This window comes from Anguilla anguilla, chromosome 6 (assembly GCF_013347855.1).
Source record: "Anguilla anguilla isolate fAngAng1 chromosome 6, fAngAng1.pri, whole genome shotgun sequence".
NCBI classification, from domain to species: Eukaryota; Metazoa; Chordata; class Actinopteri; order Anguilliformes; family Anguillidae; genus Anguilla; species Anguilla anguilla.
The window spans coordinates 4,867,434-4,893,320 of NC_049206.1; the positions used below are offsets into that span (position 1 = coordinate 4,867,434).

A 25,887-nucleotide genomic window follows, 5' to 3' on the forward strand; every position below is an offset into this window, starting at 1 on the left:
CGCTACAGTTTTTGTTGCATTTTTAGTCACTGTTTTAAAAAAAATAGAATTACAATCTTACAAGACAAAAAAAAGGTGGAAACTAAACAAGAGAGAACAGGGTAATCAACAGGGCAGAAATCGACAACGAAGAAACAAAAAACCGGACAAACAAAACAAAATCACAACAAAACCAACAAAAGATTCCAAGAATAAAATCCATCTTTTAGTTATTACAATATTTTTTGTATTTGTTTTTTCACTTCCATTTATTTATTTACTTATTTATTTTTTAAGTCTACGTCTTTCACAACTCAGACTCATAAGGTCCAGTAATGATAGCAATATCAGACGAGGGTTAAAAGGTCCTTTTTGACACTCCTGCGATGGACATTCACGAGGACACACAGGCTAACTGTGCACAGTGATCGAGGAAAAACAAGGTCTTCCGTCCGGCGTGATGAGTCGACTGCACTGACTGCAGAAGACCCGGCGGTCTCCCTGAGTGACTGTGCTTGGCTGCACCAAAACCCCACATCTTCCCCCGCAAGACGGGGGGGGGTGTGGTGCCACTGCAATTGTCATTTAAAAATTTTTAATTTTTTTTCCCAAAAAAAGTGAGTGGGGGTGGTGTTGCTACCGTCCATCCAAAAACCATCAAGTAACACCCTAACGTGAGAGCTGTTGCCCTGCACCCCCCCCCCCCGAACCTCCAGCCCCCAGGAAGAGCACTGAGAGCGATCACATGATCACAGGCCCAGCACGGGTTCCCGGTTAGTGGGTCAGAGGCACGACCCCCATGATTGTCAAGAGTGTAGGCCAGGGGGGCGGGGCCTGGCGGGAGTTTAGGGGCTTTTTTGGAGGGGGGGGGGGCATGCTGAGTCCACCCCTGGCCAGAGGTCTAGTGGAGTGTAACAAAAAAAAAAAAAAAAATTTCCGTGCGAAAATAAATCTGTACAAAATATATCTATGTCTGTTCTGAATTATCTTCCTTCAGTGTGTCTTTTTTACTTCTCTGTATTACAACAACAAATATAGAATACAATTCGTCATGACAACAGTATTAGGAGCAGTGATGGTGATAATAACGATGCTAAGTCCTAGCTGCTTACTCAGGGCGGTACCCCAAAACTCTGTCAGCCTTCCAAAGTACATGAAGAGGGACGAGGGTGTGTGTGTGGGGGGGAGGGGGGGATGGGGTGAGGGGCGGAGCACACATTTACAAAAGAATACAGTGCTGCCCTCAGGAGCAGCTCTACAGTACGATGCTCTCAATAGGGTCCCCCACCCCCCCAGCAGGAGAGGTCACATGATCACACGTACACAGGGTCTCTGCCCCTTCCCACCTGTCCTTCTGTCTTTCGCGAGAGTTCACGGCAGTTTAAGACAGTCCCAACAGCCGCCTCCCTCTCTCCTTTCGACAGCGCCTCCCCCTCCTTTTACTTGTGTTCCTTCGAGGGGGGGGGGTAGTTTTTTTTTTTGAGCTTCCCACAGTTTCAGGGTCATTTTTAAGGTGAGCGGTGCATCGCACTGCACGTGTCACTTAAGTTCCAACATTCCAGCAGGTTCTCAACACACAAAAAAAAAAAGGAAAACAAGAATTGGATAGAAACGAAAGGAAGGAAAAACACGGATGAAATGCTTGTCCTCTGTCTTCATTTGAAAAGAAACGTCCTGTCCCCCCCAACAGCCAGGTCTGACCCTCCGCCCCCCCCATCCTGGTCGACGTTTGGGGGCTGCGGAGCGAACCTGACCTGGCCGCCATTTTGTTTCGGCCTCCTCCAGTTTCCTCTTCCGTGGGGGGTCTGCGGAAACCCTGAGAAGTCGAGCTGCTGGAGCGCCTGTCCTGTCCGAGCCGCTCCTCCTCCCCTCCTTCCCCACCAGCGTTCCAGGCCTTTTCCTGCTGTCCAATGTTTTTTTTTTTCTTTTAAAAAATTTTTAATTTCCAGAAGCGCTGGAATTTTCCTTAGGCAGTCACTGGGAGGCAGGGAGCCAATCACACTGTCCCGGCTACTTTTTTTCTCCCTCTATACATACATACACACACATATATATATATATATATATTTATCATACACATTCTTATTTTTTTTCCTAAATGCATTTATAAACAAAAATAACATACTTTTGTCTTTCTCTCGAAGTGGCGATTGCAAAGGGAAAAAGGGAATTGGGACTGAGGTTTTACCATTGAAACTTGCAAACGCTGTCTGCACGCGCGTCGTTCGGAACGCCTGCAGGGCAGCGAGTTAGTGCTTCGTCTGTGCGCGTGTGAGAGTGTGTGTGTGTGTGCGCGCTTGTGCGCGTGTGAGAGTGTGTGTGTGTGTGTGCGCTTGTGCGTGTGCATGCACAGTGTTGCTCGTGTTGTGCAGTTTACCCGTGCACGGCAGTCAATGTGATAAGGGCGACGTATAAGGGCAATAAATGATTGGGAGATGAACTGCTGTTTCACAACACGCTACACCTAGGTCACAGTCGTTACTTCCTTGTTGCTACTAAAAAAAAAACAGTCAAGTGATCTTGGTCCCTTTGAACTGCCTGTTTGGAGAAAAAAAAAGGCTAAACAGTTTTGGCCACTGTAAATGGTGAAGAGTTGACTGGTGGATGAGGTATATTGTGAAAAATAATTTGGGCATTGTACCACTGCCGACCACAGGGGGCAGTATGTACATTCTTGTTTGCGTCTAAGGGGTACATTCACGTTTTTTTTTCGCTGGAGGGACTTAGGGCGCACCGAGGATTGGGCAGGAGGAGCCTGAATTCTCCCTCACGCCGTGGAGCCATTTTGGCTCAAGGTGGTGCACAATCTCATACAGGAGGACAGTAAACTGAGGAAGATAAGCTACGGACCCTGTTTACCGTACGGTATGTACGCCCGCAATACCCTCAGCGCCAGCACCTGGAGTGTGATGTCACGGTGAGAAAGGCCCTGCTGTGTAAGACTAGGGCCGGCTCACTCCAGCAGTGTAAGCTGCTGTGACCATTAGTGTTTAAGGGAGACTGGAGGTCGAAGGTCGAAGGTCAGAGGTGTAGTGGGTGTAGTGTGTGGAGTAACGTGGTCGATTGTCACTGAACTGCTGGTCGAATTCTCCCGATTGCCCGCACCACTGCCTCTGCCCCTCTCCAAACACACCCTCTCTTCATCTTCTTTCTTCTTTCCCCTCTCTCTATTTCTCCCTTCCCTCTCTCTCTCCGCTCCGCTCCGCTGGAGCTTAGCTGTCCGTGGAGTCGGGGAAGGCGATTTCGCTGCCGAACACCTCGCGGTAGAGCGGCGGGAAGCTGTAGGCCGTCTCCGGGTGGAGCAGGCGGAAGAACTCCAGCTTGTCGACGTGCAGGTTGCAGATGGACTTCATCAGGGGCAGCTTGGACAGCATCTGCGGACGAGAAGAGGAGGAATGGGGGGAACGTTACGTGCGCTCCCGGGCTACCTGTGCGGGGAATCAGGAGCACAGCGGCGCTACCTCGCTAACCTGAGGGTGGATGAATGCTAAGCGCAACATAGTAAATATTACCGTTAATATTTGTAGCTCCTCTCCCTGTGATGTCATCCTTTTGTGTTACTCATCTGAGGACACGGCTATATACATATTTATCCAAAGCCAGGTCATATCATGCTGGCAGAAGAAAAGTGGTGTACATTCATTGGCTGATGAGTGTGTGAATGCTGCATGCTCATTGGCTGATGAGTGTGTGAATGTTGCATGCTCATTGGCTGACGGGTGGGTGAATGCTGCATGCTCATTGGCTGATGGGTGGGTGAATGCTGCATGCTCATTGGCTGAATGAGAGCAGTGCGCAGGTGTAATTACCTTGGCCAGTTTGGTCTCGCTGGCGCAGTTCCTGTGAAGACAGTGCTGCAGGGCCAGGTAGACCTTCTCCTGCAGCCGCTGCACCTTCAGGGAGTCCGTCAGCCACAGCCGGTCTGCAGGAGGAGCAGGAGGAGCAGCAGGGGCAGGAGGAGGAGGAGCAGGGTCAGGAGCAGGAGGAGGAGGAGGAGGAGGAGAGGGAACAGGAACAAGAACAGAGGTCACAAACTGAGCAGTGCACTAGTCGGCCTAAAAAACTTCCCTGTGCAAGAGGGCCACCGAATGGATCAGTCAATGTGTGTGTGTGTGTGTGTGTGTGCTTGTCTGTGTGTATATGCATATGTGTGTGTGTATGTGTGTGTGTGCGTGTGTGTATAGTGTGTATGCGCGTGTGTGTATAGTGTGTATATGTGTGTGCGAGTGTGTATGTGTGCGCGCACGTGTGTGTGTGTGTGTGTGTGTGTGCGTCTCAGGCTCACCTGGTGACAGGAGCACGGCGGCGCTGAACAGAGCCATCTCCTCCTCTGTGAGCTGCAGGCGGCACAGGCCTTTAGCCAGCTCGTACATGGAGCTCACCAGGTCATCACATCCTGCACAGGGAAACACAGAAACGCAGAGCGCGTTAGCAAGCTGCAGCTAGCGCAGCGCACAACAGCATCACATCCTGCACACGGAAACACAGAAACGCAGAGCGCGTCAGCAAGCTGCAGCTAGCGCCGTACTCTCTGAAGCAGTAACATAACTGGATTAAGCCAGTAGCAGCTTGTGCTAGCTAATTACCAAGCTAGCACTTTCATAATGTGGTCTGTCTCTTAGCCAGCCAGCCAATGCTTGTTCTCAGACCACACAGCTAAGCACGAACAAACACATTTCTGAAACTCCTCCAACAACGTTAATATGAGGCCTCCTTTATTTCTCGCCAGAGTACGAAAACGCATCTCTCTCTGGACGGGTGAGCTCCCAATTCTGTTTCACCGACAGAATAAACCCGATGCCATTAGATTGATGAGACTAATAAATAGGTCACAACTAGGTCACGGCATTCACTTCATTGTATTTATTTATCTTATTTTTTTAAACCCGAAACGGTATTGCGTTACGCGGTACGAACACTGGAAACGGAAAGCTGCAGGAACCCAAGCGGGCCTTTGTCTGAGCGAAGCCGATTCCAGGAAGACGCCAGGGACGAATAAGAACGGCCCCTTCGTCAGCGACAGCCCCGAAAGCCCCCCCCCCCCCCCGGCGAGACGTATCCAGGCAACCGACCAGGGCCACGTCGTCATCGGAAACGGCCGGGGGGCCTGCGCTCGTTAAGCGTCTGGGGGGAGGGGGGGGGGGGGCGGGGAGTGCGATGACCCAGGATCAGGTTCCCCGTGCCCGTATCCTGACCCTATCCATTATGAGCTAAATGGCAAAAACTGATCCCGGGTCAGTTTGTGAATAGAGGCCCTGGGGAAAGGGGGGGGGGGTTTAATCGCATAGAGTGGGGGCCTTAAGTGAAAATCTGCCTTCGGCCCAGCGGTCACAGCGGAGGAGAGAGAGGTGGGGGGCGGGGAGGAGTGGTGAGCGGTTTGGGGGGGGGGGGGGGGGGGTGTCTTACCAAGAGCCTTGAAGAGTTGAGGTCCGGCAAACTTGCCGTCGAAGAGCATGGTGTGGTTAAGCGGGTTGTAGGCACGACACATGCGGATCAACAGCACCTCCAGGCAACCTATCAGCCAATAGGAGACAAGAAGGAAGCGTTCGGTGATAAACAGAGAGCAACAAAACACAAAAAAAGAGCAGGAGAGACGGAGGGAAGAGGAGGAGGAGGAGACCCGGTTAGCACAGGATTCCACTGCATCAGACAGAGGCAGGCTGTGTGTGTGTGTGTGTGCGTATGAGTGTGTATCTGTGTGTGTGTGAGTGTGTAGGTGTGTGCGTGTGAGTGTGTGTGTGTGTGTGTGTGTGTGTGCGTGTGTGTGCGTGCGTGTGAGTGTGTATCTGTGTGTGTGTAAGTGTGTAGGTGTGTGCGTTTGTGTGTGTGTGTGAATCTGTGTGTGTGCATATGTGTGTGTCAGAGTGTGTGTGTGTGTGTGTGTGTGTGTGTGTGTGTATGTGTGTGTGTGTGAATCAGAGTGTGTGTGTGTGTGTGTGTGTGTGTGTGTACACGCGTCAGTGTGCGAGCGTGTGAATGGGGCGTAGCAGCCAGGTTAGCCTGTCGGTGCTGACCTGCTTTGAGGAGGATGATCTGGTCGTTCTGGCAGAGGTCCATGAAGCCGGGGATGCGCTTGGCGAACTCCACCACGTACTGGATGGCGTTGGTGATGTGATGGGCGCACTGCTGCCACATCCACTCCGCAGACTGCGGGTTCGGGGCGGGGGGCGGGGCAGAGGGAGGGGCCAACAGTGATGATGTCACAAATGACTTGTCGTTCCAATCATTGACCATTTGTCTGAACAAATCCAAAGCCTTGAGCAAACTCTGCGAATGCTAAACTAAGCTAAACACAACGACTGGCTCAAACGAGTCGGTTGCCAACACGGGTGGAAAGTCCAAGGGGTCAGTAAGTAAAAGTTCACGGGATTCTTCCACCCGCGAACTCAGCCAGCTGATTTCACTCATCAGGGCTACCTCCCGGCTGAAGAATTGTGCTAATTAGCAAATCTAGGTGATTGGAAAAAAAACATTGGGGAGGACTTTTACTTTCTGAACTTTCTTTTCCACCTCTGTGGAACCCCACTAACTTTTGGTCACATACAATGCTTAGAGCAGGGCTGGCCAACCCAGTTCCTGGATATTTACCGTCCTGTAGGTTTTCACTCCGACCCCAACAGAGCAGGCCTCATTCAGCAGCCAGAGATCTTGTTGAGCTTCTAATCAGTAGAGTAGAGTGAAATGTAAGCCTACAGGACGGTATATCTCCAGGCACAGGGCTGGGCAGCCCTGATCTGAGCCCCGGCCTACGTCCTGGTCTCTGTGAGGTGCCGGGCCGGCGCAGGCGTGCGCTCACCTTGCCCTGGAAGGCGCGCGTCTCCTCAGGTGTGTACAGGTTCCAGGTGAGCCTCCTCAGCTCCTCGGCGCTGTACTGACACGTCTCCAGGTGGGACTTGACCACGTTCTGCGCGATGTGCTCTGAGAGAAGAAGAAGAAAAAAACGTTCACGTCAACGACGGGCCGGTCACGCGTCTCTTTCGCTGCGCTCACACGACACCGCTCACCTGGTGCCGCTCACCTGGTGCCGCTCACCTGCAGCAACGCCTGGCGACGCCAAACACGCGCCTTCACAGGAACAGCCTGACAAACCTGCCTAAGGTTTCTGAGGTAGGAATCAGCTGCGGGCGTGCTACGGCTACACCTGAATTCCTCTCGCTCACGGCACAATGGCGCACCAGCCCCGACCGCTAACCGCTAACTCCGGAATTTCACAGGGAATTCAAAAACTGTCAGTTACTGTGACAAACTGCCATTGCCCAAACCGGTTTAAAAGATCAAACACCTGTTTCAACACCTTTACCAGGCTGAGAAGGGAGGTGTAATGCAGGCTCATAGCTGCACACGCTCTAACCGATACACACCGCACACACAGCCACTCGGAAGGCAAAGAGCCAGGAGCGCCCCCTGCTGGTCACTGACCTGTCTCCAGCTGAGACAGCTCCTCGGGCAGGGCGTCCAGCGGCGAGTGGTCGAAGAGGGCGGTCTCGTGCAGCAGGTCGTACTCGTGCTTGACGTGGCCGCCGTCGCCGACGTCCAGGCCGCACTGCTCGGGCGAGCTGTGGGAGGACAGGCTGCTGCCGCCGCTGCTCCCGCCCCCTCCGCCCCAGGCCACGCCCCCGCAGGCTCCGCCCAGCAGCTCCAGGCCGCAGTAGCCGCCGGCGCCCTCGGGCGTGAGCGGCAGGTCGAAGAGCAGGCCGTCGGGCAGCGTGGCGATGTCGTCCAGGTCGCTGAGGGCGGCGCTGGAGCCGCTGCTGAGGCCGCCGTCCTCGCCGGACTCCTCCTCCTCCTGCGTGGCGCCCGCCAGCGCCGCGCAGCCCGACTGCGACTGCTGGTGCTTCTGCACCTCCGCGTACAGGCTGTCCCGCTGCTTCTTCGACATGCGGCCGAACTTCACCGCTGCAGTGCGGGCGCGACAAACACACACAAAAACAGGCGCAAAACCATTAAGGCCAGTTTAGATTTCATCCCGTTCAGAAGTTGTTAACGGAGAGCGGTGTTTTGACAGAGAGAGTGAGCAGTGTTCTGACCGAGAGAGCAGTGTTCTGACCGAGAGAGCAGTGTTCTGAGAGAGAGAGAACAGTGTTCTGACAGAGGGAGCAGTGTTCTGAGAGAGGGAGCAGCGTTTTGACAGAGAGAGCAGTGTTCTGAGAGAGAGAGAGAGCAGTGTTCTGAGAGAGAGAGAACAGTGTTCTGACAGAGGGAGCAGTGTTCTGAGAGAGGGAGCAGCGTTTTGACAGAGAGAGCAGTGTTTTGACATAGAAAGCAGTGTTCTGAGAGAGAGAGAGAGCAGTGTTCTGAGAGAGAGAGAACAGTGTTCTGACAGAGGGAGCAGTGTTCTGAGAGAGTGAGCAGTGTTCTGAGAGAGTGAGCAGCGTTCTGACAGAGAGAGCAGTGTTTCGACAGAGGGAGAGAGAGAGCAGCGTGACTGACTCTGGCAGAGAGGCGCAGTCGACCCACCCGGCAGGCAGGGGGCGCTGTACTCACCGTCGCGGCTCATGCCCAGCGCCAGGCACTTCTGCAGGCGGCAGTGCTGGCAGCGGTTGCGGTTGGTGCGGTCGATCAGGCAGTTCCTCTGCCGCGAGCAGGAGTACATGGCGTTGTTCTGCTGGCTGCGCCGGAAGAACCCCTGCGTTTGCGTGTGTGTGTGCGTGTGTGTGTGTGCGTGCGTGCGTGCGTGCATGTGTGTGTGTGTGAGTGTGTGTGTGTGTGTGCGTGTGTGTGTGTGTGTGTGTGTGCAGCAAAGACAAAAACCCACAGAACACAGTCAGTTGTTGGGCAAAGGCAGGAACACAAGAGTTACAGGAAGAGATATTTAATTTTCTAAGCCAGGGCGAATGTGTGTGTGTGTGCGTGTGTGTGTGTGTGTGTGCGCATGTGTGCGGGAGTGTGTGAGGGAGTGTGTGCATGTGTGTGTGTGCGCATGTGTGTGTGTGTGCGGGAGTGTGTGCTTTGTGTGTGCATGGGAGGGTGGAGAGAGCTGCTTGTGGTTTATTTTTGGGACAGTGTGGCGTCCTTCATGTCGTTATGTCATCAACAGGTTTGTCGCCTTCGGCAAGTTCCCTCGTCATCTGAATGACACGTTTCTGAATCTGACTGTGCGCTCGGCTTTCAGAGCGATGAGGAGCTGCAGGTAACAGTGCTCACCTTGCAGCCTTCACAGGTGATCACTCCATAGTGGATTCCCGAGGACTTGTCCCCGCAGATCTTACACGGGATGACCTCGATTTGGGCTGTGGAAGGGGCGGGGGGGGGGGGGGGGGGAGAGAGAGAACAAAAGTTCAGAGGGTCACAAGGTCAGGGCTAAACATCAATGCCCTGAACCAGAGGTGGAAAATCCAGGTCCAGAAAGTAAAAGTCCCCAGTATTTTTCATAATCACCTGGATTATGATTAGCTTAGCTAATCAGCTCAATTCTTCAACCAGGAGCTTTAATTCATTCGTGAAATCAGCTGTCTGAGTTCACAGGTGGAAGAAACACACGACAGAACTTTTACTTTCTGACTCCTGGACTTTTCCACCTCTGGCCTGAACCACACAGCTTCCAGCAGCACAGGGGACCCACACGTCCATGATGAGGTGCAGGAAGTTAAAATGAATAATAATAAATAAATAAATAAATAAATAAATAAATAAATAAATAAAAACTCTTTTGACTGCCAATCTCCTTCCAAACACCTAGCTGAAGAGCAGAGGACTTTGAGACCCCTTGATAGAGGGGCCACAGTCCACACAGCTGATAGGCAATGCCAGAGAAAAGTGCCAAAAGTCCACATGGATTATTACTTCTGCCGGGAACCGAGGGGGGGGGGAGAGGGGGGTGAACTGATGATAAAGCTAAATTACACTGTCGGCTGCTCGTTAAACAAGCTGAATTTGATGGTTCTGCTCATCTGTTCCCAGATAAAAGGCTGCTGACATCACAATGGGACCGCGGAACAGAGGACAGAACACTGTGCACCAATCAGAGGAGTTTTCTTCTTCAAAGGGACAAAAAAAAAAGAAGAAGAAGAAAAAAAGGGACTTCTGTAAAATGAGCCCACTTAAATTAAAATTAGACTGCACATGCGGTTACCTATAAAGAGCAGGTACGCAGGTAACAGTGGGCTCGCTATTATTGCTAAGCATTCTGCCGAAGGCCTGCTCAAACATGTCGTTCAGTCCACTTCAGGTAATGAGGAATAATTACAGGGCCTTCATCAGCTCAGCACCCAGGAACAAAAAAAAAAAAACCTTGTCAGAGTATAATTGTGGTCATTTTTTTTTCTTCTTTTTTTCTACAGGCTAAATGAAATGCAGGCCTTATACAATATGCTTTTAAACCCTGTAACAGCCTCTCTCCTGATTGTGTAGTTAATGATATGACTCTTCAGACCGGCATTTTGACACTGGGGGGGGGGGGGGGGGGGGGTGGTCCGTGTAAATTAATTCCAAAAAAAAAAAAAATTTTCTCCCATACTCTAACTCCGCCTAGTCTAACCCTCTCCCTGTTTTGAAAGTATTTTCCTAAAAAAACCACCGTAGGGCACTTTCTTATTTTGAGTAAATATGAGGAAATGAAGCCTCATGAGACGATATGGGGGGGGGGGGGGGGATTAGAAATGAGACAGATTGGAATTTCAAATTTAAATGGGTGCTTTTATATACATTTGCAGCTACCATCCTGTAGTGCTTGATGAAATATAAATAAGACTTCCAAAGAGACCCTGCTGTGTAAAAAATAATAATCATAGGCTCTAGTTAAGAAGACTTTTCACTTTTGTACATTCACAACAATTGTAAAACACTAGCAAACAGGCGGGTCTACAAATTTTGAACTGCGCATGTCGCCTTTTCTTGGCTCGTTTTTATTTGCAAGAGGTGTGTGAATTAATTACAAGAGGACAAACAGAAACAGTTGTATTTCTATAAAGTGCTTCGGTCGTTTACTTATTTTAACTGCGATGCTGAAACAGCGACTTGAAAAGTTAGCTACAAAGTTACACTTTGTACGCACGATTGATACCCGTTTAGACAAGCTCAATCTTACTTATAGAAAGCGTATGGCGTGACGGGCCTTTAGATGAATTATTTGACGTTCGAGTGTGTGAAAGATAACACTCGCATTCCCCCCGCATCAAGGTCGAACTGATTTATAGATTTAAAAAAAGAAAATAAACAGATCATGACTGCGTGCAACAGAAAATGATTCCTGCAACCCCATCCAGTCCCTCAGCGCCCCCGCCCCAACCCCAACCCTCCCTGTTCGGTGTTATATAACCGCAGTCCGATCGCATTCCACGAGCACACTCATTCAGGCAGGTCACCCTAGCAACGCGATGGCTCCCCCTCCGTTCTTTCTCATTGGCCCTTGCGTACGTAATATCCCCTGTGATTGGCCATTTCAGGCGCCGCTCAGCTCCGCGCAGCCATCAGGCTACGAGGGCGATCTGTCCTACTGACACACTTTTCCAGTTTCTCATTCAACAAAGGGGGAGGCGCGTGGGAGGCGCCCTATAGGATGGACAATCTTTTCGTTCGGTTTTTTCTCTCTTCCGTTTTGCCGTTTTAAGGTGGAACTAAATGGAATCACGAAATGCCAAGCCACATTAAAGTGCAAAAGCACATTACATAAGTTTCGCGTTGTTTTAAACAGAATACCACAAATAATAAGTCACTCCGATTCAGTTAGTACGTTTAACACGCATGTAACATATCTCCCAGAATAATATGGGCCATACATTATTTTTTTTTACAGCCTATGCATTAAAAGTGAAGAACACCACAATGGCAACCGCAAGTTACACTGCATTTTAATTTGCGGCAGCGTGTCAACGATTCGGTTACAGTTTGAAATGTCATCTACCGTTCCACCTCACGAGAAGAAAGGTAATACAATAAACACTAACTAGCATACGAGAGACGGCATGCCTACTCGTATGTCTAGAGACATTCCCATTAAAACATAAAGAACCCTGTGTTTTCAACACGCCAGTGCCCTTGCCCTAAGTTTGAGTTAATATATAGCCTACGTTATCACCATACAAAAGTACATCTTTACATTTGCAAAAGTCATCCAGTTTGGCCTATATTGCCCACTATACATCAGGAAATTTTAAAGAAAGATCAATAAATGCAACCGATTTCACTTAAGAATAATTTCATTTGTATTCGTTGCTATGTCTTCTATCTTTCTTGAGTCAGACAATATCCCCAGCCAAATAACAATCAATAAATTACAAGTTTACACTTATTCTTAACGTCAGAAACAATTACATAATATACGACAATGCTGCATTTTGCTATTCAAATATCCTTCACCACGTACGTAAGCAAATTCACTCCCAAATATGGTAAATGGTAAATGGACTGCATTTATATAGCGCTTTTATCCAAAGCGCTTTACAATTGATGCCAAATAGAATCACGCATCGAGGAAGTCCCTTACGTGTGAAATTTTCTGCCCCTAATGAAACGTGATCTTTGTGTGTGTGAGTGTGTGTGTGTGTGTGTGTGGGGGGGGGGGGTGACTAACAGAAACCGCAAATGGAACTGGGTTACACAACCACTGTGTGTAGTAATAAGCTTTGATCTGAACAGTGAACGTTGACACCTTTATTTTTGGTGTTTCCAAGTAGCCTACAGATTAGCATAAACTGACCCCATCAAATTCTTAACAGTAAGAATCCTTGAAGTAACAACATACATATCACAACTTGATGAATGCATGAAATAGCTAATCTCAACCAATAAAAAATTAGATATTCTTATTATATATTATTTCCAACCACTGGTCTATTACTTGTACACAAGGATGGGGTGGAGCACTGAGCACTAAGACTGTTTTTTTTTTTGTGGTTTAACTGAATTATTCCTGGAACTGCTCAGAAACGGTTAAGATTCTCAGCCTTCAGAGACAATTTTTTTATTTTTAAAAATGGAACAAAGAAAAAAAGGACAAATTTAAAAAAGGACCCTAAAAGTGCTCCTGCTCTTTTCTGTCCCGAAAAAGTAATCGGTAAAGCGCGTTTACCAGCCTTAGACGCCATTGGTCCTTGAACTGGTGCTCCTGCCGCGTCAGCCAATGAAACGCTTAGTCTATCAGTCAGTCAGTGTGTCAGTTGGTCAACCGGTTCACCCGGCAACCTTCCGTTCCCACAGTAACAAAGAAACGCAAAACCGCCAGGTGTCGAGATGGCAGCCGCGCTTCCATCAGGCTTCGAGCAACAGGGGCTAACCTGTTAACTGCCCAAAGGTCCTGTTTGCACTGCATTCTGGGATTTCCCCCCCTCCTCCCCACCACCTCCAATTTTCCCTTTCTTTTACGAAACGCAACCTCTGATGTATATTTTAACCCATATTGCCTCGTGCCTGAGCACACAGCTTCCACACCGTGCTCGAGTACCTGTGTACGGTTGGCTGGCAACAGCAATCCGCCCGACCGCTGACCGCCCGGTTGGCCGGAGCCAACCCTCATGACCTTTGACCTCCGCGGGGCAACCCGCCGCCAGCATCATCACCACGACGCCTCCAGTCTCTACGCTCAGACTGGGCGATAAAAAAGTTTGGCATTGAGCCTGGAAACTCCACGCTCTCTCTGTGTTAACCCGGGGGGCCTGAGGTTATTTTAGCATGGAACAGCCGTTCACTTGAAATTCATGGCTACATAAGGGGAGGGCGCGGGGTTCGTCCACACCACACAGCCAGCGCCCAGGGGACTTAGCGGGGTCCAAAAATAGACACGCGCTCCACAGCTCAACACACGCAAGGCCACCTTTCGACGGCCCGACACCCACCGAAGTCTACTCTCAAACCCGCTCAAGGTATCGCGGCCTCCTCTCAACATGGAGACATTCACGAGTGTCGCAATTCTGGCGTCCAGATTACACGCGCTGTGACTAACTGGTTGCCACGGAAAACATGTTTGTTTTCGTGTTCAAATTTCACGTTCAAGTTCAAATTTCGAACTCGGATTCCCTAGCAATTTGAATTCCTTTTAAAAAAATGGAAAAAAAACGTTACAACACGTATTTGTCTTTTTCTGCATACCACAAGCAGTGCTATAGTCCTGACAAACTGACTGTGTGCAATCATATCCACTCAAAATGGACGGGAAGGATTGGGGCAATTTGAATATTTCCAAGAAAAAAATTCAAAGGATTAAAAAAAATTGATTGATGTCACATTGATATCTTCTGTTTGGATGTACGGACTGATGGGCAGCGAGTCGGTCTCCAGACCCCTTGTGGCTTTTGGAAATCTGGGGCTCAGGATGTCCTGTTGAGAGGACAATGCACACTCCCTCCCACCCCCACTGTGACCACCGCCCCCCCCCCCCAAAAAAATAAACAGCCATACGCACTGTGATGCAGAAAATAGCCCCCGACCCACTCTGACGCAGCCGCCCATCGCTCCATGGCAACGGCGCCCCAATAACCAAGGAGTTCGGCCCTCGAAACGGAAACGCAGACCCGTGCTGCAGCACACTGTCAGCCTGCCCAGTGGGGGGGGGGGGGGGTTCTTCTTTGTGTAATTCACTTAGATGGAAACAGCCTGGCTTCATATATTCACTTGATTCATAAGGAACGTCAGCCAGACGGAGCTGTGACGTTTGTGACATCACAGTCTTTGGTCTGGGAATGGATGGCGGACGACGGCCAGGTCCAGCACCGTTGCTATCGCGCGACTTCGCGCCCTTGACGTTTCGAATTTTTCACCGTTAAGTCACTCCCGGATAAGAATCGGGATTAGTCAGACCGCGAATGCCCGACGTGGAGGATTTGGTTATGTCAATGTCATAAGGACACACGCACGCACGCGCACACACACACACACACACAAGCTTTAGTCCCCTTTTGACAGCTGGAAGCAGGGTGGAATAGAACGCTCAGCAGCAAGGCCAGTGGCCCCCAGCAAGGCAACATATGGGGCCCAAATAACTGCCATTTTCCCGTTTAAGCAGTGAAAAAAAATAAAAATAAATCACATCTTTGTTAGTTATGTAATTCCTGGTGGAACTGGAAATCTGTGATTAATTCTATACGAGTGTTAAGCCACTCACATTAACAAGGATGAACAGAATCCGTGCCTATAAAAGATACCATAATCCTCTTAACGCTTGAAAAAAAAAAGCCCAGACTGGAAGGTTCGTCTTTGCACATGTTAATATTTCAGTATACCATAAAAGTTTTTATTGAATGACACTCATTGCAAATAGAAAATGTTCGTGAGCTCTGATCCGTTGAGCTCTTTTGCTCAGGACTCCGCTGAAGTTCAAGTTGAAAATCCTCCAGCCGAACACACCGCGCTTGCCACCCGACCGCATGGGCTCGCACGTCCCCGGCTGATGCTCCGCCTCCTCTCTCCTCCCCTCCCCTCCCCAATCCCTCTCTCCTCCCCAAATGCTGTGTAATCCTGTGTGACATAACTGGGTCAATGGAACAGCCGCCTCTCTCTCTCGAGCGCTCACACAGCCGGCCATGCTGCGAGCCGACAACAACAACACGCAAAGCAACGCGCTCCCGAGCGCGCACCGCACATTAACACACTGACACACAAATCGGAGACCTAGCGCTCGACCGCTGCGGGGACGTTCACCGACCGAAAAATGTAACATTGCAAGCTACCTGTGCCCACTAATCGAATCGTGCCATGAAATGCATTTTTTATTAATTTAAATAAAAAATATTAATGCAACACTCTTCACTCGTATTCAAATATGCGTGTGACAGTAACACAAATAGAAATACCAAAATGCATACTCTGAAATACATTATTATTATTATAGCAAACGACTTCATTCTATGCAAATGTTTTCTTGCTGTCTGATGTCTATTTAACAATATGGACTGCGTAGTTTTGCCTCCAAATCGTGTCAGCAACGAAATGCATCCGCTTAAAACATGCATCCCTACTCACTTTGGAATTTCCCCCAATACTTTTTAACATTAATGAACACTGGTCGAATATGAATTCCATCCAGCACAAAAGGAAAACCAGCCACTGTCCAGGCAGGTGGTGAAACGCGCGAGAGCTAGCAAGTAAGTTAATCGCATTAGTAGCGGCGCTTGGTGCTGCAGGAAATGTCAAAACACACTTCTATATCACGCAACGACACGGAAGAAATGCACTCTTAGGATAATACAACATAGCTAAAGTCTATGTAAAAGGCACTTAAAAGAAAAATAAGACGTGCGATAATTTAAAAATAAAAACTCACCTCTCATTTTGATTACTTATCGTCTTCGAATGGCACAACTCCGGCGCATGAAAGTGAAAAAATATTTAGCTAGCTATGAAGCTAGCTGTAAAGCTGGCTAAAATAAAACTTGTGATCTTAGCTCCAAACGAAAGCAATTAGCATTGCAAAAAAATATAACAAAAGGGAAAACAAGTCCTCATACGTTTCCTAAAACGCGCCCATAAGTGAAATACACAAGTATTCGTCTTTTCCCCTTTCGTTGCTAACTAGAAATATTTTCTCCAGTGCGAATATGCGACATGTGTTTACAGTCAGATCTCTCCACCTCTCTTTCCTTGCCTCTCCCTCTCACTGTCTTTCGTTCTCTCTCCGTAGCTAGCTAACCTACTTTCGACGCGTGGACTCTCACATGATCTCGCTCCACGGGCCCGCCTCGTGCCCTGGGCTTCGGAGGCGCGCGCCCTGTCGCGCGCTTAAGGAGGACTTCAGGAATTGCCTGGCGTGAGAATGGCAATGTCCCGCAGTGACTTCGAGCGTTTTTGCTCGCGTTAAATTAAAATATACAATTTATTTATATATGATACTTTAAATAACATAAGTATTATCAGTGCAGCACATACAGTGTCTTAACATTGTCATCTCCAGAGCTGTGTGTATATCGTGACAACTCTCAAGGCTATGAAACGTAAACAACCAACTTATTTCAATTTACTGTTTAACGTTTTTAGACACTGGGTCCTGGTCAACCTGAAATTCATAAGCATTGTTTTATGCTTGTAATTTCCATTTATTGACTTTAGATAAAACTGTCAACGTGCACCAAAAAGATGTCCAAGCAGTGCCAGAAACGTCTGTAATAAACGTTACAAACGGCAGTCGCGTGGTGGATGGCAGAAAAAAAGAGGATGTTTATTATTATCTTATTTGTTGATATCCTACCTAGTTCCTTTCTTTTAAATAACTTGTGTTGAAATTCCAAAAATAGGTAGAGGAGTTTGTTGTTTTACCTCGGCTTGCAGCCGTATCAGCCATTCACTGCGAGCCTGCTGTGCTTTCGAAAGGCGCACGGAACAAGCAGGCCACAGGGACGAAACTCCCGTTTGAAAGTCAGCGAGTCTCCCCAGATATCAGCAAGCAATGCAGAATTAAGGGGTGATGCGGTTGCCTTTTCAAGAAATCATAGAAAATTATGAGCCTTTTTGAGGGGGATGGGTGATATGATGTCATTATATAATTAATTTGACCACACACTGTTGTTTAAACACATTTACAACAGGCAAAAGCAGAAAAAAAATTTCGCCCGTAATTTTGACAGTGCTTCCACATCGCTCATCCATTCAGGAACAGTCCTCGAACGCATCGTCATGACTACACTTTCCTGCCTTCTACTCAAGCTCACTATTTCTAGCCACGTAGACAAATTTGCAAATGCCTTGTAGCGTATGTATGTATGGATTTGTGTATGTGAATGTATGTGTGTATTATGTATGTAAGTGTGTGTGTGTGTTTGGATGTATGCATGTATGTATGTGCATGTACGTGTGTACGTATGTATGCTTGTATGCCTGTACCTATGTATGTGTTTGTATGTATGTGTGCACATATGTCTGTATGTAGCCATGTCTTGCAAGTGAGGGGGTGGGGGGGGGGGGTGTGTGTGTGCTTTCAGTTAGAGCAGATGACGCATGATTGGCTGTGTGCTCTATTCTCGCACAGTCTGCTAAATAAACACAGTGAAAACTGAGAGAGAGAGAGAGAAAGAAAGTGTGCTAGGGCTGATGAGAGAGAGAAACAGGGAGAGAGACAGAGGGAATGAAAGAATAAGGAGAGAGAGAAATATATTTTTTTTATTTAGATTTTTTTTTTGAACGAGAGAAAGAGAGAGAGAGGGAGAGAGGGACCTGTGTTTTGAAGCTGTTCCAGTGACCTTTGGTATGCACTTACTGTACGTCGCTTTGAATAAAAGCGCCTGCCAACTAAAATGTAATGTAAAGAGAGACATGCAAAGAGCAAGAGAGTGAGAGAAAGACAGCATGAGAGGGAGAGAGAGGGAGAGGAGAGGGAGAGAGAGAGGGGGGGAGAAGGAGGGAGGGGGGCGGTGATGCAATGCCCTCCTGGGGGCTTGGTTATGAAACAGGGAGAAGGGAGATTACGGTAAGTGGGTTAGTAGAGCAGCGCTGAGGCAGAGGCACTGTTACTCGCAGGCTCTCTTCTCTTTCACGCCCCCCCCTTCCTCTCTTTCTTTCCCTTTGTTATTAACACAGCCATTTTCTACCCTCCCACCCCTTCCTCTTCCCTCTGCGCCTCAGACTGCTCTTCACAAGGCCTCCTCCCCTTCTTCAGTTATCCCAATCGCTTCCTCCTCATGCTTTAGGTGCCTTTAGTGTATTTTTGTCACCCGTACCCCCCCCCCCACCCCCACCGTGACCTACTGTACATTTTCCACTCCCAACCCCCTCCCTCTCCCGTCTCTACTTCTCATGTTTCTTCCTCTCTCACCCTCAAACACCCCCCCCCCCCCCCCCCCCCCCCCCCCCCCGCCCCCGACACACACACGGCCCCACTGCCCCCCCCCCAAACCCCCCCAACCCCCCCAACCCCCATAACTGAAGCCGGAGGGAAGTTTAGAACTCCAGGAAAAGCACAAACACCCTCGAAGGACTGTGGTCTCGCACACGCGGCGCGCTGGCGTCCGTCGATGATGGCGGCGGCTGTGATTGCTGTGATCGCTGCGTCCGCCGCCACGAACGTTTGCTTTCAAAGATATTAATTCGGACGCGCTTGTTATCGCAGAATGACGCGCGAATGAGTAAAATAGCAGCTTTTGTCCTGGACAAAACCCCCAAAGCTGACGTCAAATATTTTAGCCGATCCGGCTAATGGTCTTATTTGTACTGTTCTCTCTCTCTCTCTCTCTCTCACACACACACACTCTGGTGTGCTTATTCACTCCCCCCTTCTCCTTTTTTCCTTCTTCCTGCCCTGTCTGTTACCGCTTCACTCTTTTTTCTTACCCTCCTCTCTTTCTCTCCCTCCCTCGCTCCCTCTCACTCACCGGTGACCCCATGACCCCAGGATCTTATATAACCGCATTGTTGCTAAATTAGGGAGAGGGAAAGAGGAAAGGGTGTGGGAGGGGCCCCAGGGGGGGGGGTGCCCGTGGGCTGCAGCGTGTTATAGATGGAAATGTCCGGCGATTAGACGGGGAACGGGGGGCGGGGGGGCAGGGGGGTGGGGTAGCAGGGGCTGAACAGGAGACGTGACGTTTGCTGATGTGCTGTAGGTTACCAGGGAAACAGGCGGTTACAGGAGGGAAGGGGGGGGGGGAAGACGTCTCATCCCTCTTTCACTCCAACATTTCGATATGAATGGAGCGTATCGTGCCACAAGCAATCACGTCCTTTTCGATCATTTATTTTTGTCGTTACCTTGGTAATTTTTTACGCAATATTAGGCTTGTGGCTAGGGGTGCAAAATGTCATCTGCGAGCAGCCCCCCCGAAATAATAGAACAAAAAACATTATGAGCAGAAGGACTCTTGACTTGGAGGGGATGTTTACGTTGTCCTGTAATCCACTTGTGTTTGCATTTGGTTTTTTGGGGGGCATGGGGGGCATGGGGGGAATGGGGGGCGGGGGGGTTTAGGTCTTCATGATCAACCTCACATAATGGACACATATCACCAGAATTTCAGGGGGAGTTCAAACCTGAAACAAGTTTTTTTTTTTAGCTGTCATACTGACTAATATATACAGTTGTGTAGTTATTGGCATTTTCATGCCAATGTGTGTGACATCACACGTAAACAATCCGGTTTCGTTAAGATCTGATCACCGCACACAGCAGTTTTATGTTTGCAAATACATCATCCCCCCCTTACAGACTTCTCTCTTGCAGAGGTCAAATGTCAAACATTACCTGGCTGAAAAAACACCGTGGCACCTGTACGGTAGTACCTGTAGTATTTTTTTTCCGGCAGATAGAAAAAATTGGGTCTTGGCTGCTGCGTCTGACTGCACCACGTGTCCCGGCTGCAGCGATGTGTCCCGTGTTCTAGAATGTATCCTGGAACTCTAGAACTCTGGGTGGGAACGGGTTGCATTACATTACGTTACATGTATTTGGCAGACGCTTTTATCCAAAGCGACGTAACGAAGTGCATTTCATGGTCATGGACAACTACAAAACACAGGTTCAATGGGCGTTGCTGCTGGGACATTGAACTCTGCCAAATGAAGGATTCGAAATTGCGGTGCTGGTCTTCGGTCCCGAAAGTCCTGTTGTGTGGTCCTGTTCGTAGACGAAACAGGACTCAGTCCCCCCCCTCAGCCTCCAGCCCCCCCCCCACCCCACCCCCCCACCCTACGGCGGGTAAATCTCTGTGTTCCGTAGGGGAGGGAGCAATTACTTTTGGATCTTTACCTCTCCTTGCCATAATCCTCCCTCCCAGATCTCGCTGTCATCCAATTAATCGTCCTGTTGTCCGTGCTCAAGCAGTTCGCTAATCCTTCTCCCCCGTCCACCCCCCCAAGGGTCCCTGCAGTAACTCAGTACGATTCTGCCCCCCCCTGCCCCCCCCGCGCCCCCCCCGCGCCCCCGCACACGTGTCTGTCAGTGGGTCAGTGTGCCATCGCTGCCCCCGAGTCTCCCCTTCCACGCGCTTCCCCCGGGCGCTCGCTAACGCCCGTCGATCGAGCGTCCGATAAGAGCCCTCAGACTAAGGCAGCTCCGTCCAGCGCGCGCTAGTGACATATCTTGTTTTTTTTTTTGTTCTGCGCTCTTTGGGCTTTGCAACCCTCCTCCGCTTCTGCATCATCGTCTGCATCATCATAGCTGTGATCGTTATCGTGATGAAACCAGCCTCACCCCCCTCCCCCCCCCCCCCCCCCCTCCTTCCTCACATTAGCCCCTGTCTGGTGACTCTGTGATTGGTGACAGCCACACACACACACACACACACACACACACACACGCACGCGCATGCATATACACACACACGCACACACACACATATACATACACACGCATACACGCAAACATACGCGCACGCACACACATACGCACAGACAAACGCACACACACTCACTCACACACACACACACACATTTTTTTTGTTCTAAACACAGGTGAGAATATGTCTCTTCATATATGTCTATAACCTGCAGGAGATTTAATGGTGATTAAATAGTAAAAGAGTTTCAGAAAATGGCTTGACACAGGCCTGACTCTCTTAAGACCAGCAGTCCAATCCCCTTTTGCAGTCGCTACTGAAAAGCACATATTTTCCCCCGGGTCAGTCACACCACTTTTTGCGGTCTTTTTTTTTCAGCATTTTTGTCTCCACGTTTGAAAAGGTCAGACGAAAACATGTCGCCCCTGCTCAGTAGCTTTCCGTCCTGCGAGAACGGCCTTCGATGACTCAGTGGCCCCGCCCTGGTGGACAGCCTGTGCCGACCTGCCCGCGCCGCCCTGCGTGGCGACTGAACTGACGGGAAGGCGCTGCCCACGCCCCACCGTTCGAGCTCCTTTTGTTCTCATTGAGGTCGGCGGCCGTTTTACGAAATTCTGGCAAAAAAAAAACCAAACGAAAACAAAAAAAAAACACCACCTTCCTGCCCAGAACATCACTGAATAAAACACAACCCAAAAGAAAAGGGGGAAAGAAATTCAATTTTTTTTTTTTGGCTTGAAAAGACAGACGGACAGCATTCTTAACTACTGCTTTAACTAATATTCTGCATATTTTGAACAGATATGGGTCTGTCTGTTTATCTATCTATCTATCTATCTATCCATCCATCCATCCATCCATCCATCCATCCATCCATCCATCTATCTATCTATCTATCTCTTGCTCATTTCTGGTAGCATATGTGGCAAATAGCATATGTGACAAATGGCAAAAAAATAAATAAATAAAAATATGGGCAGAGGGTGGAATAAGTTTCCGTGGCAACAGCTGTTTGTTTACTCCCCCCCCCCCCCCTCAGTGAGTCAGCATGCCGTGTCTTGTCTTGCAGGTCTGACCTATTTCTGAGAGTCCGGCTCAGCTCGCTGGCTTTCGCGGGAGGCGCTCTCTCTCTCTCTCTCTCTCTCTCTCTCCTGATGGAGAGCAGAAGCTAATCCCCCGGTATCCGTGTCCCAGCAAGGGGGGGGGGGGGGGGGGGGTGTGTGTGTGCCTGGCAGAAAACAAAACAAAACAAACGTAAATCCCCTACCCATGCCACCCCCCACCCCCCACCCCCCAACCCCTCAAAATAAATAAATAAATAAATAAATAAATAATTAAATAGCCATAATTCAGTGTAAGGTGTCATACATACATACATACATGAATACATACATGAATACTGTACATACATACATACATACATACATGAATACTGTACATACATACATACATACATACATGAATACCATACATACATACATACATACATGAATACTGTACATACATACATACATACATACAGTACACACTCACAAACACACACACACACGCGCGCAAGCACACACACACACAAGCACACACACATTAAGTACCAAAAAGCATTTCTTTTTCTTTTCCACCTTCCTCCCTCGCCTCACTCTGATCCTTTGCACACACTCTTCCACACACACACACACGCATGCACACACACACACACACACATGCACACACGTTGGGGGGTATGAACGAACAGCAGTTAGCAGCAGCAGCAGCAGCCTGCAGGAGAGACGCAGAGGGGGAAAGGGAGGATGTGAGGAGAGAGGGATGAAACCCTGAGCTCTTTTTCTCTCCCACTCTTAACATCACAGCGGGTATCCCCACCCTGACCCTTCCCCCCTCCCTTTTGATGAAAACCCCCATTTCCCATTCTCTGACCTGGTGGCCTAGTTCTATCGCCACCCCCCCCCCCCCCCCCCCCGCCCAGCCCCCGCCCGGCCCGCCTGCCGGGCACCGTGGGGCACAAACAGGACCCCCTTTTTTCCCCGCCCGCTGCTTTCTCTCCATCCGTGCCTGCTTTTTTCTTTTCTTTGCCTTCCGTTATTTTTTTCTACCCATTCCTCATTTTCTTGGCAATCATGTGCCATTTTACAGTCCAACACAAGCGCCCCCCGCCCCGTCCCCATCCCTGACACACACACACACACACACACACCTTTCAAATGACAGTTTCCTTCCCTTTCATTCCCTTCTCCACTTCTTTCGTCACTCTCGGCGGACAATAAAGACTTTATCGCTCGCTTATCGTTATGTGTGTGCGCATGCCTATTCCCTTTTTCCAATCAATACGCCCGACAATCTTTCACCGCCGCTGTTTCCCTGTTTGCCTCCGCGAACTTCAATCAAAGTTAAGTGGTGCCGTTCGCCGCAACTTCCACACATGCGCTGCAAGCCTCACCGACTCACCGTAACGCGCGAATGAAGGGGAAACAGCGCCCCCCGGTGGCGAACAGCGGAGCCTGCGCCTCCACTGCGTCGCAGAGCGCAGAACACTACTGCGGCGCCCATAAAAATGAGAAAGAAAGTCATACCGCGTCTACGACGGCGTAGATTAAAAAAGAAAAATGTAATGCGTGTGTGAACGAGAAAAATATGACGTCAGCAAGGCAGTTTTTTTTGAGCAATGCCTTAAAGGACGATTTTAATGACATGTGATGCAGCGTTCTTTTAGACTTCGTACAAGGCACATGTGAAACACCTCTTACCCAAATTCATTACCTCTTATTTACCGGCAGCACTCTGGAATCTGAAACGCACCTGTCTGAGACGTGCATAGCCGGAAACATCAAAGTTAACACCGATTACGTAATAATTATGTAACAATTAATTCTTGTCCAGAAAAGAAAAAGGAAATAAATATCGCAGGAGCATAAAACATTGAGTCCTTAGTGAAGAGCTTCAGAAACCCAATGGCAACAAAAACAGAAACTTTTAATTAAAAGTAAAATACATAAAGGTTGAGGTGGTCAGATGGGACAGTGCTTGTGGAACGCCAGCTGCTGTGTGATTTCTGCTCTTCCTGTGCAGAGCACATTCTCCACAGAGACAGAGCTTGCAGGAGCTCAGCATTGCGTCAGAACACACAGCTGTGAGAGAGAGGGAGAGGCAGAGAGAGAGAGTGAGAGAGTGAGAGAGAGGGAGAGAGAGAAAGGGGGTGAGAGGGAGAGAGTGGGAGAGTGAGAGGGAGGGAGAGAGGGGGGTGAAGACAGAGAGGGAGAGAGAGAAAGGGGGTGAGAGGGAGAGAGTGGGAGAGTGAGAGGGAGGGAGAGAGAGGGGGTGAAGACAGAGAGAGGGAGAGAGAGACAGGGAGGGAGACAGAGAGAAAGAGAAGGAGAGAGCACAAGGGAGAGAGAGAGTGAATCCAGAAAGAGAAAAACAGTGAGAGTGAATAGTGAATACAGATGGGAGGGGAGAGAGAGAGAGTGATAGAGAGGGAGGGAGGGAGAGAGAGAGAGAGAGAGAGATAGAGAGAGAGATATATGGTTGGTGGGGTAACAGAGGGATGACCTATTTACTGCTGCGCGGTGAGAGATGACACACATTTCTGACCAGTGCTGAAGCTCGATTCAAACCATCAGCTTCTTCCCTCCGGCTGGTGGATTATGATTTTGTTGTTTAACTACTTTTACCGATAAAGATAAAGAATTTTATCTTCTTTGTTATGATGTCATCTGTACTGTATTGTTGTATTGTATTGTTGTCATGTCATCTGTATTTTACATTCTGAAATGCTGAATCTCCTGTCTGCAAAAAATTTTAAAAAATTACCCCACGGTACTAATAAAGAGTTCTTGAGCACTGAAGAGAGAGACATACAGCCACCGACACACAAAAACACAAACTAGGAAGCGCACAGTCGGTACACAGACGCGTACTAACTCTCTCTCACTCGCATGTGCAACCGCCCATACAAACAAGCACGCACAATAGCAAACCATGCAAAAACACATGCGTACGCAGATGCATGTACGCCATAATGGAACGGTGTGGTGTGGCTTATGAATAGCAATGAAGGGGGATTGCAGTACTGGTACACGAACGTGTCAATGCCACCCTCTCACTGCTAACCATTAGAGGGATAGTATAATCACAGTTACCTTATTTAGCTTTGAACTAGGGGGAGAATCTAGTCATTTCGCAATTAAATGAACGGTAAGTGTACTCCATTATACGCTCATGAATAAAGTGCGGAGGCTGTGTTTCTGAAACATTACACTGCATTAAACCTAATGCTGTTTTTTTTTTCTCCCACAGCAGCAGCTTAAAACACAAAGACAAAAAAACAAAAATACCCCCCTCCCCTCGAAACATTCAGTTACATAATGAAATAAACTGAAGCGAAACAGAAGGATTTAGGACAGGGTCATTTATAGCAGAGAAACATCCGGGAAGCACTTGACGAACTGACGAATTTCAAAAGGAAATAAAAGACGAGGCTCGGATTAAGAAGGCAAACCGGTCGGAAAACAGACGGACAAGGAAGAAAAAGAAAAAGGAATGAAAGAAAGAAACAGAAGGCCGACGTGATGACAGCATCATGAGTAGACATCTTGACGTCGAGCTGATTGGTCAATGGCAGATGACGCCAGTGGCGGAGACATGCTCCCGCATAACCCTTTGAAGAGTAGTTTTAAAAAATTTTTTTTTAAATGTTCTTCAGTGTTTTTTTGAACGAGTGAATCGGTGTTCTAGAACTCGACTGCTTTTCAGTCACCAGCAGTGATTGTTGCATCAACGCCGGAAC

At 48.9% G+C, this 25,887-nt stretch overlaps 2 protein-coding genes across 8 annotated transcripts in view; one reads left to right on the forward strand and one right to left on the reverse strand.

Moving 5' to 3' along the window:
* LOC118229578 (transducin-like enhancer protein 1) overlaps positions 1-25,887 on the forward strand; it is a 539,102-nt gene that overhangs the window by 390,644 nt on the left and 122,571 nt on the right. The window lies entirely within an intron of this gene.
* rorcb (RAR-related orphan receptor C b) lies at positions 1,450-16,550 on the reverse strand. Its single transcript, XM_035421668.1, has 10 exons — positions 16,175-16,550; positions 9,124-9,209; positions 8,464-8,605; positions 7,399-7,875; positions 6,776-6,897; positions 5,994-6,126; positions 5,386-5,493; positions 4,265-4,375; positions 3,789-3,901; positions 1,450-3,353 (listed from the first exon to the last, which is right to left on the reverse strand). Exons 1-10 carry the CDS (start codon positions 16,179-16,181, stop codon positions 3,192-3,194), a joined length of 1,461 nt encoding a protein of 486 aa, XP_035277559.1. The 5' UTR covers positions 16,182-16,550; the 3' UTR covers positions 1,450-3,191.